Source organism: Mytilus galloprovincialis, chromosome 12, assembly GCF_965363235.1.
Source record: "Mytilus galloprovincialis chromosome 12, xbMytGall1.hap1.1, whole genome shotgun sequence".
NCBI classification, from domain to species: Eukaryota; Metazoa; Mollusca; class Bivalvia; order Mytilida; family Mytilidae; genus Mytilus; species Mytilus galloprovincialis.
In genome coordinates, this window is record NC_134849.1 from 15,083,437 (window position 1) to 15,098,518 (window position 15,082).

At 31.1% G+C, this 15,082-nt stretch overlaps 1 protein-coding gene across 1 annotated transcript; it reads right to left on the reverse strand.

Moving 5' to 3' along the window:
* Positions 1–257: 257 nt before the first annotated feature.
* Positions 258–13,268, reverse strand: LOC143055304 (collagen alpha-1(VIII) chain-like). The gene is made up of 3 exons (XM_076228440.1): positions 13,139–13,268; positions 10,773–10,838; positions 258–691 (listed from the first exon to the last, which is right to left on the reverse strand). The coding sequence occupies exons 1-3, from the start codon at positions 13,254–13,256 to the stop codon at positions 294–296; spliced, it is 582 nt and encodes a 193-aa protein (XP_076084555.1). The 5' UTR covers positions 13,257–13,268; the 3' UTR covers positions 258–293.
* Positions 13,269–15,082: the final 1,814 nt, after the last annotated feature.

The window sequence follows — 15,082 nt, forward strand, 5'->3', positions numbered from 1 at the left end:
CACGGTTTTTTTTTAGCAACGTAGTTTTGTCAAATCCTTTTTTATTTCAGTAATTTGTTTTTTTAAATGATCTGGAACTTCATGTGTTATTAGTTTTCTTGTTCGAAAAATGGAAAATCCTTATTTTCAGTAAACAAACATTTAACATCAATGACACGGGGAAAAGTCTCATCAAATTAATATAATGATTTAGCTATTAATATGCATTGGATAATAATAATTTTGTAAGGGTCATTAAAACAAATAATATGTTTTTTTTATATCTTTATTTCATTTATAATCCTTAGAATATATCACTCAGATATATATACTGCTGAAAAATAGGAAAAATAATCACCATTTATTTGTTGTGAACCATAGCTTTTCACAGAAACTTTATCTCCTTTTTTAAGTTCTAGCACGGGATTAGCAGTTTCCGATCCGCCATGGAGCCTTGGACCATACAAGTACAAGATATTACTTCCATTTTTAGCTATGTAACAAATTAGTTCACCTCCACCTTGTGACATGATTGTTGCTGATATTTGATAAAGTCCTTTCTTTTTTGCTGTAAATATTCCTGTTTTGGGATTGTATCCGCCACCACGGTTCAAAATAACTGTGTCAAATTTAATAGCAGCACCATTAGAGAGACTTAAATGACTTTTCAGTGTAGCTGTGAAAGCAGGCCTGTCTTTGTTATCACTTACACCTATAAATAATTAAAATTTTTGTTAATTTTAAAACATGGAATAAAGTTTAAATTTAAACAACTTTAACGTCTATGAATTACATTATGTGCACTGACAGGCCAATCTCTGTTCAAAAGCATTATTGGAATTGTTATACTTTAAATAGAAGATTGCTGTAAGTGTTCATGGGAAACTAGACGAATAAATGTAAATAACAATGAAATTTGTGAAATTAAGAACAGAGGCATATGTGATGTTATTGATATAGTTTTATATTTCACAATGACTGCTGATGATAAAGAGCTTGCAAAAGTGTATATAGTTCTGAATACTTGATGATTTAACACTGTATGTTGCTCTCGATCACTTGATTATTTTTGTTGTTGTTGCTGTATAATTAGATATCGCATTTGGTTTATTATAAACATTGAAAAAGTCATATGTCAATAGAAAACATCTTACCAAACTTGACCAAAAAAAAGTAGGAAAGCTTTGATTTTCCCAAAAAAACACCAATATTTTCGTACGCCAAACCAATCGTACTTTTCATATACATTTATTACTTGTTGCAAATTATTAGAATAATAAAAAACACAAACGATTGGGATATCTTTCAATCATATATAAACAAGATCACATCAAAAATCAATGATCAAAGACCTGAAACAAATTGAGGACGTAAATTCAAAAGGTTTCAAAAATATTTCATAAAAATACAAAAAACAAACATGATTGATAACAGATAGTGTTATCTAAAATAATGTCTGTTTTCAACAAAACAAGTTTTATTTCAGGATGTCAACAATGCTCTTCTGCCAATAAATGGAACAAAAATCCAGTGTATTGTGGTAATTCCGTAGCACCTTGTTTTTATTTCAAATCACTCTATCTACTATACATGAAGCAGCAGAGGCCAGAGATAAGGAAACCTTATAATGAGGGTCGGGAACCGGAGTGAGTGGGGGGAAAGTGGAGTTCGGTTTGAAAATATGTAGGATGGGGTGAAAAATCATATGTATTCAAGTAAGCTATTTTGATCGATTTTTGTCGAGGGAGAATATGAGGTGTAAAAGGGAAAATAATAGATATTTGGGAATCAGGAAACTTCCTGTCCATGCCGGCCACACAAACAAAATTAAGGAACAAATCAGTCCGTGTATATCTGCGTCCATTCGTTTTTCGTTTTGAAATATTAAAAACAAAAAACAAAAAACGAAAGTGTTTTTATTTTTCGTTTTTGATTTCTTAAAAATCAAAATGAAAAACGAAAGTGTTTTCATTTTTCGTTTTTGATTTCTTAAAAACCAAAATGAAAAACAAAAGTGTTTTCGTTTTTCATTTTTGATTTCACAAAACGAAAAACGAAAAACAAAAGTATTTTCATTTTTCATTTTTGATTTCTCAAAAACTAAAATCGAAAAACGAGAAACGAAAGTGTGTTCAATTTATCTTTCCCACACTGTTTTTAATTGTCATTCAAAAAATGACAATGTTGTCATTTGTCATTCATTTAAAGGTGCTTCAGACAATGAAATTATGACAATGTTGTCGATTTTTGTTCCATAGTCATAAAGATCGATTACTTGATTGGTGTTCCTTTAACGTAGCTGCAGAACAAAACGAGAGAGTCGAATATTTCTACAATTTCAAGCAGTTTTCCACTCACAAACACAATAATATTTTCAACAATTATTAAAATAATTTTTTTTTACACTTTTTTATTTTTATGTTGTTTTAAAATATCAATTTGACTTGAATTTTGGATCCCGCTAAAATGTTTAACCCCGCCACATGTATGTGCCTGTCCCAAGTCAAGAGCCCGTTATTTAGTGGTTGTCGTTTGTTTATGTGTTACATTTTTGTTTTTCATTCAATTTTTGTACATGAATTAGGCCGTTCGATTTCTTGTTTTCTTGTTTTGCATTGTTATTTCGGGCCCTTTTATAGCTTACTATGTGGTATGGGCTTTGCTCATTGTTGAAGGCCGTACGGTGACTTATAGTTTTTAATTTCTGTGTTATTTTGGTCTCTTCTGGAGAGTTGTTTCATTGACAATCATACCACATCTTCTTTTTCATATTTATATGAGTATATTAAATATACATGTATATACCAAGCTAAGTCAGTTTGTATGTTGTTTCTCGTCTGACTATACAAAAGGCTAGGAGAGCTACTTTGATAGATCAGGTTGACTGATAAGCTGTCTATATAAAGTTATAATGGGACGTACAATGCATGACATGAAGACATCACCAAATCACCGTACATGTATGTAATACTCAAAAAGACATCCAGAGCTTACCATAGTCATCAACTACCCACCAACAGACCGTGAGCTCTGGTTGGCTCTTAATTCAAATCCAAGAGCACAGCAAAATATCAAAATATTCTATTCAAACTGGGTGACCTGGGAGAAAAACATTGAAACTTTCCAAAGAAATACACCCCCCCCCCCACAACTTTTTAATAAGGAGATATGGTATTATTGCAAATGAGTCAACTATCCCACAAAGTTAAAATGTAGTGGATGTAAGCAGTTATAAACAAGCAACCATATAACCTTCAACAATGAGAAAAAAACATACGGTATTGTCGGCTACAATAGTCCATGAAATGAAAAATATGAAACAGTTCAATTGAGAAAAATAACGGCCTATTTTAAAACAACATAAATTACGATAAACAAATATGAAGACATCAACAAACGACAACCACTGAACTACATGCTCCTGGGTTGGAACAGGCATATGCAATATATGGCGGAGTTTAACATGTTTGTGAGCATTCAATCCTCCCCTGAATCTGAAACAGTTTGTTACAGCACAGCATAAGAACAAACTATACAAATCAGTGGAAAAAGGCTTAACGCATGAGATCGATACAAAACAGATGAAAAAAAAACATCTAACAAAAACACATACCGAATATATACATCGTTTTCAAACAATCAAAGTACTGAAGTACTGAACATCGAATGACTCCAAGTTCTTTTGGATTGTCACAAGCACTTGTTTCAGAAAAAAATATCACATCTCTATACCTGAAAGTGAGGTTAATATACAGATACAATTTTCTTTCTGAGACAAGTTCTTGCGTGTATGGTGAATAAATGACAGGGAATCAACTTCAACGTAATATCTTGTATATGTCCTGTAGTATATTGTAGTGATACAAATCAGTACATTCTGGTTTGTTTGTATTTGTTATATTAATATTTGTATATTACAGTTACTACATCTTGTATATATGATTTTCATCCATTTGTATATCATTCTATTTTACTATATTAATGACACTCTTCTGTAATAACTCGATTTTTCTAATAGATTGGATTTGAGTAGGTATTCATATTTCTCGCAAAACTCAGTACACATATTCTCTATCATATGATCTTTTTAATTTTAATGCCAAATATAGAGTTCTGACCCTCAATTTCACGGTCCACTAAACATGGAAAATGATAGTGCGAGTGGGTCATTTATGTACTATGGACATATTCTTATTCAAATTCTTTATTAAAGAAGTTAGTAAATTTACTTCAGATAAAAATACTACATTTGTAAATTAGACGAACTAATCTAATAAAAAGGTATATCTCTGATTTCGTTATACTTATGTGTATGAGAACATTAATATAGATATGAATTTTAATAAGACTACTGAACGAACGCGTTCAATCTTAGGATTTTATTCTTATCAATTTGGCCGAGGCAAAAACAAATAAACGTCTTTCAAGCCAAAGTTAATATGTTTGCTATACACACACTAGGTTTTTATTAAACTTGGTAATCAATCATTAATCAAATATACAGTCCTAGATAATAAAAAATCATGAAATATTTGGTCTAGTAATCAAATAATCACACACAAAAACAGTAGTTGTCATTTGTTGATGTGGTTCTCGCTTCTCGTTTTTTATATAGTTTATATAGACCTTTGGTTTTCCCGTTTGGATGGTTTTACACTAGTCATTTTTGGGGATCTTTATAACTTGCTATTCGGTGTGAGCCAAGGATTCGTGTTGAAGAGGGTACTTTGACCTATAATAGTTTACTTTTACAAACTGTGACTTGGATGGAGAGTTGTCTCATTGGCACTCATACCACATCTTCTTATATCTATATGTCATTTCGATATGTTTAATTGGGGTCTGGGGCTCGCATGTCAGTTACTGCTAGTAGTTCTTTGTCAATTTATGAATCATATTTATTTTGCGTAGTTTCTTTTGTTTACTTTTCTGACATCGGACTCGGATTTCTTTTAAACTGAGTTTTTCTGTACATATTTGTGTGTGTTTGTTTATTTTATATTAGCTGGCTATAGTTGAATAGTTGGAGGGTTGAGATCTCACAAAGCATGTTTAACCCCGCCGCATTTTTGCGCCTGTCCCAAGTCAGGAGAATCCGGTCTTTGTTAGTTTTTTATGTGTTTTTTTTTATCTAAGTTAAATGTGACGTCCATTTTCACATAACTAGTATATATATTTTGTTTAGAGACCAGCTGAAGCCCGCCTCTGGTTGCGGGATTTTCTCGTTGTGTTGAAGACTCATTGGTGGTCTTCGGCTGAGCTCTTTGGTTAGATTGACTGTTGTTTTTTTGACACATTTTTTATTTCCATTCTCAATTTTATTGATTGATCAATTGATTGATTTATTCATTGATTGATTCATTGATTCATTCATTCATTGATCATTTTACTACAAGCAAACATTTGTATTGTAGTGTTAATTTCATCAATGAAACTCGTTATTAATGTTTGTCTTAATATTAAATTTCTTTGTAAACTCTAAAATTACCGTCTGATTATAATAAGACACGCAAGAATAAAAAAAAATTATTTGGCCTTCAATCTCTCAACCTTTTTTAATGTGAGTAACTTCATTGTTCACTTAGATTTCGATTTTGATATTGTTTTTGCAAGTTTCCATAATAGATAATTGTTCTGCATAAAACCCTATGGGAAAGCACATTAACTAAATTTTCCAAACGTTTATTGAAACCTAATGATTTGGCAAGGTGTTGCAACCTGTAATGTAAAAAAGTTACAGCCGATTGCACTGAGTGTGTAGGCAAAGGTAGCATATCCTTGGTTAGCTTGCTTGTATTATTAGGTTAGGTAAACTACCCTCCTTTAAGAGTAGACTAGTTCGACAAATAACCAATCAATCTGTCTGTAGGGCTAGGCTCCTTCTACAGGAGGGTGGTATACCTTACCTAGTTACTTCATAGTTCAGCTAGCAAACAAGCGATCCAAAGATATTACCTTTGTCTACACACTCAATGTAATCGGCTGTAATGAAAATGCGGAGTTTGTGAGACCAGGCTCAAGCAACCAGTCGGTAGCAGTCAGTTTTCAAATATATAAAAACAAATATTGCATAAGACTCAAACGTACTTAAAATGTTTTTATTAATATATAACCACTATATCATCAGTTTTTAAAATATAATTAAGCAGTCAAAGACACTTTTCAATGAATTTTAAAAGTTCATTTCTGGTTTATTTAAGAATTGAATGCTTTTTTTTTGTTACTTCATTGAGGTGTAAAGCGAATAAATTGGATGACCGAAATACATTTTGTATGAAAAGCGGAAGCGCTTCATTCTGAAAATGTACGCACGGTCAACGCTTTTACAACCCTATGAAGTTACAAAAAGAAGCATTCAATATTTATAATTACATGTTTTAGCTAGGATCATGAAAACACGATTTTTATCAAGTTTTTATTAAATTCACCTTTGCACTTTATTGTGGGACCTCGTGTCATCATGAATAATGATTTTCGTTGTGTAATGTAACATGAGATGTGCATTTAGCCAATCAGAATAACGAATTATAATGAAACATACATCTTATGTTATTATTAGTTATACAAAGCCAAAATCAATCGCTTTCGATATATTACACAGCGTACTGCCCGCTTTACATTTTAAATAGTCAACACTTGGAGTGTTTATAGAATCGTCAATAATTATGATTTTTTTTAATGATGGCAAAATTGCACTATTGGGTGAAAAAGCTTTCCTTATTATCGGCATCCTGTCAAAAAATTCATGAAAAGTAATAATAATTCTGCATTAAAAGAAAAGAAAGTTGCACTCGTGCATTAACTTTTTTTTGCCAAACAAAACTGTTTTTACAAAACATTCTACCTCTGAACTAGTGGATTTCGCTTAAATATGACTGGACAAAAGGTTTGTTTTTTGTATTCAAAGTATGGTGGACAAGTAAATTATTTATTAGCTTAAAAAAGATTGATCCGTGCTATAAATTAACTTATAATTTTGATCAAGTAGGCCCTAGATCTCTAGCTTACGTTCTCACCTAGAGCAGATATAAGTATTGCCGCAGAATTTTTTTATTAACTGTCTGTAAGGGTTTTTGTAGGGTATACGACCTCAACTTTAGACCTACTTTAGAAAAAAAAACTAAGCAGAACAACACCCTGGATTTGTCCCTTTGCACCTAGTGAGGACAATTTTTATTACATTTTCGGTAAGGATGGGGTTCGGTGTTGGACCTATCTTTGAAAAAAAATAAGCTAAACAGCAACCTTGATTTTTTTCTCCAGCAGACATCAGCTACCAAGCTCCCCTTTACACATTGTTCGGACAGAAGTATTTCCGTAGACATTTGTTTATTAACTTTTATGTAATGATGGGGTAGGGTGGGTAACTGAGGTCCACTTGAAAAAAAATTACAGGAACTCCAATGTGGTGTGGTCTATGCAGAACAATTACCGGAAATCTATGGTAGTTTGCAAAATAATAGTCTTTTTTTATAATGTGATATGTAAAATGTTGGTAAATAATGAAAGCATGCTTCTTAATTAATAGACATAGAAATAAAGAGAAACCGTATGATAACCAATAGCAATCTCCCAGAGACAAACTAACGTTCATTAAGGCAACTAGTATGATGGTCTGGATTCGGGGTTTTAAATTTCTGTATTCTTTGATATTTTATGCCAGATTTCTCTATTCTTTATACTTTTTGACAATTATTCTCTTATCATTACATTTTAACACCATTATTCTAGCTATTTTATTTATTTCTTGGTCCATTGTCTCTATTATTTATATTTTTTGTCCACTATTCCCAATTCCATAATCCCCATCAACGACCTCTAGTTAATGTCACCTTATAGTCTTCACAAATAAGCAAAATTAATACCTTATAGGTTCCTAATGACAAACCAATGTAATATCCCAGTTTGAATTGTGAAATTGAGGAAATTTTGAAAATTTGATCAAGCAAAATACATTATCGTCCTCGTAGTTCGTAAAATACTGGCAGATGGATCTTGGTAATCAATTCTAATAATCTCGACCTTTCTAAACTTAAAAGTAATAAAGTTCACGCACCCATATTGTTCCAATTGCTAAAGACTTTTGCATCCGTCGACATTATCTTCGATTAAAGTAGTATTGATCTGACAACCGCTTTGCATGTATACTTTAACGACCTTTAAATGAATGGCAAATGACAACATTGTCATTTTTTGAATGACAATTAAATTGTGTTGGAAAGATAACATAAATACACTTTCGTTTTTCGTTTTTTGTTTTTGTGAAATCAAAAATGAAAAATGAAAACACTTTCATTTTTCGATTTTAGTTTTTGAGAAATCAAAATTGAAAAATGAAAATACTTTTGTTTTTCGTTTTTTGTTTGTGAAATCAAAAACTAAAAACGAAAACACTTTTGTTTTTCATTTTGGTTTTTAAGAAATCAAAAACGAAAAATTAAAACACTTTCGTTTTTCGTTTTGGTTTTTAAGAAATCAAAAACGAAAAATGAAAACACTTCCTTTTTTTGTTTTTTGTTTTTGATATTTCAAAACGAAAAACGAATGGACGCAGATATACACGGACCCAAATCATGGTAACAAATGATAAACAAATCGTATGATTTCTTTGTGATTTGAAAGTGATAAAATGTCACATGCAAATGAGCTAACAAATCACAAGAACAAATCACGAACAAATTGTTTTCGATTCATAAGCAAATCATAAACAAATTGTCAAGAAATTGTTTTGAATTCATTAACTAATCAGAAGTTATTGCTTTCCTACTTCAAGCAAATTTCTCAAACAAATTGTTTTCAAATCGTAAAGAAATTGTAAAGAAATTGTTATCAAATGTTTAACAAATCAGAAGTAAATCATATTCCTACCTCAAGCAAATCATAAACAAATTGTTTTCAAATTATGAAGAAATTATAAACAAATTGTTATCAAATCTTTAACAAATCAGAAGTAAATCATAGATTCCTACCTCAAGCAAATCACAAGCAAATCATAAACAAATTGGTATTAATCATCAATTCACAGATTAGATATGACATTAACATCCAGATCAAAAATTTGTTCTGCCCCTGAAATCCTCAAAAAGCTGAAACCCCCAAATTTTGAAGCACAATTGTCTTCATTTTACCTTTAATAGCTACTCCTCTCATTGTAAAAAGGAATACTATATTTGGTTGTGATGAGGGACGAATTGTTCCCTCTGTGCAGGTTTCTGATTCTTCTCTCCCGAATTTTACTAAAACGAGATTTGAAAAAAACATGGACAACCACGTGTACTTAGTAGAATGATGTCGAATAGGTGATGGGTCTTAGTCTTGGTTCAAATCTGCTACATGGTACTATAGCTTTGCCATTTTGCGCGGGACCTGGTCATTAAATATCATGAACAAATAAAACATTAAACTATAGCCAGTGATTTTTGTCTGCTGGCTCTGGAAGCTAGTCTTTAAATACATTTTATTTTGAAAATTCATCCTTACAGTACAAACTTAGCATGATTATAACGAGATGATGAAATGCACAGTTTCTGAATTTTAAAGGTTAACATTCGAATAGTATAAGTTGAATATGTGAAATTATAAATAAATAACCGAGATTCCTTATCATCGTCGTCTTTCATAGACTGAATAAAACTCCTCATCTTTCTACCTTCTTTGTTCAGTTCATATAGGACAGTATTTGAAATTTGAATTTGACCTCAACCGGAAGTCAGATATATAGATAAACAAAGAAAATTGGAATGCATTAACATGTTATTCATTGTAGCAAATCATCAATGAATCACACCATGATAGCTAACAAAGTTAACAAATCATTTTCAAATCATTTCATATGATATTATAAGTTAACAAATCATATCGCAATCACACCATTCTAGCTAACAAAGTTAACAAATCTCTTTCAAAAAAAGAGGGACGAAAGATACCAAAGGGACAGTCAAACTCATAAATCTAAAACAAACTGACAACGCCACGGCTAAAAATGAAAAAGACAAACAGAAAAACAAAAGTACACATGACACAACATAGAAAACTAAAGAATAAACAACACGAACCCCACCAAAAACTAGGGGTGATCTAAGGTGCTCCGGAAGGGTAAGCAGATCCTGCTCCACATGCGGCACCCGTCGTGTTGCTTATGTGATAACAAATCCGGTAAATAGTCTAATTCGGTAGGTCACATTCAGGAAAGGGAAGGGGATTGTAGTTACGACGTAAGGAACATATCCGATATCATTTGTGATACGGTTATTCCATAACGGTCAACCAACTCGTGATGGCGTCCGTAAAATTTACGAAGGGATGATTTCAACTTCACCATTTGGAACTCTTGGTTCAAATCATTTCATACGATATTCTAAGTTAACAAACCATAAAGAAATCACACAAAAACAGAAACAAATTGCTTACAAACCATACAATTGAAAGAAATCACAAAGAAATCAGTTTTAGGGAATTTGTAAAATTCTGATTTGTTTATAATTTGTTTAATGAATCGCAAGCAAACGGTACTAACAAATCGCAGAATCACGATTTGAAAGAGATTTGAATACGATTTGAAACCAATTTGTTCATTTATTTTTCTGTTTGGGCCCTTCATTTCTGTGAAATAGATAAAAGTTATCTGCAGTAGTATACATATATAAATAAATTAAAGTAAACCTTAATGTCTTTGAAGCTCCTTCTGATAATTTAAATAAATAATATTGATGTTTTGTTTTTAGAGTTTTAAAAATCGCACACAGAATAGTTTTAAATAACATGAATAAGTATGTGAAACATGCAATATTTACCTAATGTTTGAGATCCACATTTAATGGGAAGCATCATATTCCGTAAGTTGTCAACTATCTTCCTTTCTGAAAATGAGATATATACACACTTGAGTTATGCTAAAAAAAAAAGAACCAGTTTAAGCCAACGGTGTAAAATTCTCTGAGAACTTAAGCTGCAATATCAATACTAAAAGGTATCTCAAAAGACTATTTGAATCCATCTATGCTCAATCTGCTCCATGGAGGTGAACTTTGTTGTTGATAATTGCTGAATTGATCTATGAAGAGTTTTAGAAAGACAATGTCAATATTGTATTGCTCTGAATTCAGAAAAAGTTTCAGTGTTATTTTTACTCAAAAATAAAGATTGCTATTTTAAATTTTGTATACTGCATTTTTCTGAAATTGAAATATTTAATCTTTATTTGTTTCCATTAGTAGATTCAATACACGTGTTTGTTATATGTAAATGTCGTGTATATGTTATTTTTTTAACAGGTTATTGAATGTACTTGTATACTTGTATATTATTAATCGAATATTTTTAAGGATTTGTGATTCGTTAAAACTTGATCACATGTACATTTGTATTAACTCAGATTGCACGCCAATACTGTTGTGTTAAGCTTTTCGTAGGTCAAAAACAGCATATTGCACAGGGCATACAGCATGTAACTAAAAATACATTCTAGAAATCCCCAATTTACATTGTTCATGCAATAGTTGTTGATTAAGTGCCAGTCTTTGTAAGAATCAGGCAATTTAGGTAAAAATTAAAACATGATTAGAAAAAACCCACCAAGCTAATCATGTAATTTAATACTAACCATCATCCTGAGTTAAAAAGTGTAAGTGTTTCGTTTGTTTGTGTCTGGTAATATCAAATAACTTGGTTAGAAAATTGGTTAGAATGATAGCAAACTACAGAGTTATCTCCCCTTATTTGTTAATTTCTAGTGCATTTCAACCAAATTGTATCTTCTATTACCAAAACAGAACATGGAAATGAATGTTATTTTTGTGCATAACTACATATTATGAACTGAAATCAATGTCAAATTGGGTGGGTTATTTTGGGTCATGTTTTCACCACTGCCTGATTCTTAGGCAGACTGGCACTTAATAATATAACAATTGTAGCCTTTGGTAGAGGTCAATACGATGTTATATCGACCTAGAGAAGCATATTGACCTTGGACTTCGTCCTCAGTCAATATGCTTCTCTTAGGTCGATATAACCTCGTATCGACCTCATACAAAGGCTATAATTGTATAATACACATGTTATACAGGTTGTTACTTGTATCAAGCCATCATATAAGTCATTACATTGTACAAGTAATTACTAGTACAATTTGTACTGAGAAAAAGATAATAACTTGTACAAATCATTATTCGTCATTGGCCTATTTGTTTCTAACATGGCCTTTAAACAAATAAGTAATTACTTTGTAAAAAAGAATAAAATTTTGGCATGCAAGTACTTTTTATATAACCAAAATATGAGCAAAACTGTTCAGTTTAGTTGTCAAAACTAAAGTGTAAAGATGGGAATCAGTGTCGAAAAGATTACTCATGATGAAATATTTAAATTGTGTGATGACAATAAATCTTCTAATAATTCACCCTCAAAGCCAGGGGTCTATGACTCATGGGACAAAATAGTCGTCAGAGAGATGTGAACTGATGGTAATGCAACTTCATACAAAATAGCATTGATCGATATCGATCAGTGAGCTTCCTTGTCTTGTATCAAATAGGTTTGTTCTATTACGCTATACTTTTGTTTCCAATATATGATATTATTTATGCAACTGTCATGATTTATGTTTCAAAATTAAGGTAGAAGGGTTTCCTTTTATTTTTGCTTTCGTCTGTAACCTTTTAACATTTCAAAAACAATACTGATAAACTCTCCGAAAGAATTTACATACAAATACATAAAGAGAAAATAGTAAAAGAAAAAAGAAAATACATGACAAATGACGAAAATGAATCCAGAATAAGGAAGACGTTTTTGAATAAAATATTTGACACAGAATAAGAAACAAATGCAATCCAAAGATAGTAAGTTATTATCTTTTTCTCTACAAAAATTGTACAAGTAATTACTGGTATGATGGCATCATACAAATAATAACATGAACACAGTTTTTGGACAATCAATAACCAGTGCAAAATTATAACATGTACACGACATATATTTATATATTATTCAATTAACAGCTTTTTCCAGGTGACTTTATCTATCAGGTTTGCATACTGCGGGTTTCAGTTTCAACGATAACTAGTAATGCTCTTAATAAAATCAAAACCAATCTTAACATTTGTAAGATAAATGGATAAGATTGCCCGATTTTGCAGTAAATGTCAAAAACACTTACCAAGCGTAGTGCATGATCCAGCTTTCACTTCATCATGCATCATCAGAGTCAACACAATGCAGATACTAAATATAGATACTTTTAAATTCAACATGTTGTTTACATACGGCTGTGTCATAGGAACTGTGTAGTGAAACTGTGTGAAATTTTTTAAATGTTTTCTTCTACAGAGGGTCATAATGACGATATTGCGTGTTTTTGAATGAACATATGTTACACAATTTAAAAAATCTATTTACTTGTTACATGGAAAATGAAATAAAAGTTAATTTTAAAATAAGATATTTTATTCACATTTTATCTTTTTATCAGCATTTACCCCCGGTCCCAAGTCAGGAGCGTCTGGTCTTTGTTAGTCTTGTATGCTTGTTAATTGTAGTTCGTTTATATGTTTTGGAGTTTAGTATGACGTCAATTTTCACTGAACTAGTACATATTTTTGTTTAGTTGCCCGGTAAAGCCTCCAGATGAGGGATTTTCTCGCTGTGTTGAAGAACCATTGATAGTCTTCGATTGTTTTCTTCTCGTCTCTTTGACACCTTCCTAATTTCAATCTTAATTTTATTCTTCAAATACTTGTATATTTTCTCACCAAACTACAGAGAGTCGATTATTTTCAAAAAAACATCATTAGGTTTCTCATAGCCTTGGGAACTTTCATTAATCAAATTAAGTTATTAAATGCATTTGGCGCGCCATTGTAACGATGATATTAAGTTTGACTCATTTGAAAGTTTAAAAATATTTGTTTCCTGTGAGTTTAAATTTTTTTTAAACTGCTGCTATTATAAAATATGTATTTTATATTTTTGTTCAACTTAAGATTCGTGTTCAATCCCTCCTCTCTTCATCGGTTACTTGATAAGATGTCAGTTCCATAGTTCAATGATTCATAGAACGTTTATATTACATACTGTAAAGATTGATCAACTGCATAAGTCCAAGTATTTATTTTTAAAGATATTTTACACAAAAGACAGCCTGAAAAGGTTTAAGACCAGGTGTGTATAACAAAAGAATTATTTTGTTAAACTACTATAAAAACGAGACACTAAAAGTCATCCAGCAGGAACATTTAAAAAGGACAAAAAACGTTGTTATATTTCTTATGCCGTATCAAAGTCATTAATTATTTATTTGCGATTAAAGGTATGTATGCTTGCTGTATTTGTTTGCATATATATACTGGCAATATTTCATTACTGGTTATTATCGATATTTTCTTGTTGAACATTTATGCATTTAACAATATAATTTTTTCTTGTTTAGACATATTGTCTAGCTAAGGTTGATAGCTGTATTTGTGTAGATTTCTTTAAGCAATTTACAGTGTAAGAGGACACGGGTTTATACAAAACCCAAACGTATGTGTGTATGTTTTTCTTTTCAGTACAGAAAACAATATAAGAAAATAGTTTCCTTTCAAAATTACACAAATGACACTAATATCTGCCCCAAATACTAACAACGACAGTGTGCGTATAACATATATTAAGGATGTTCGCTTCTCTGTTTAAACATAACAAGCTTTTTAAAAGACTGTTATGAATTGATGGTATATAAATAAAGAAACTAAAAAAGTAGAAAAAAATGGAGGGTCTGTGTGTATGTTTTCGAGATATAAGCCATTGAAAATTTAGCGGGAAATAATTCTCTCTAGATTTTTCATACATATGACATTGGCCCCTTTTTTGTTTCAAAAACTATGAACAAATAACAAGGATTTTATAAGACTTTGAAAAATGGCTTTTAAAACTTTATGTTATAAAATTATGAAAAAAAGTAGGGGTTAGTGGTCAAATTTTCTTGTTTCTATTTTTACGAATATTGACGGTCCGTGTAACACTTACCAATTCAAAGTTTTAAAAAGTTTTGAAATTTTAGTTTTTTCGAATTTTGATCAAAGTTTTAAAATATCAAAATTCCAAATTGTGTAAAAGTTTT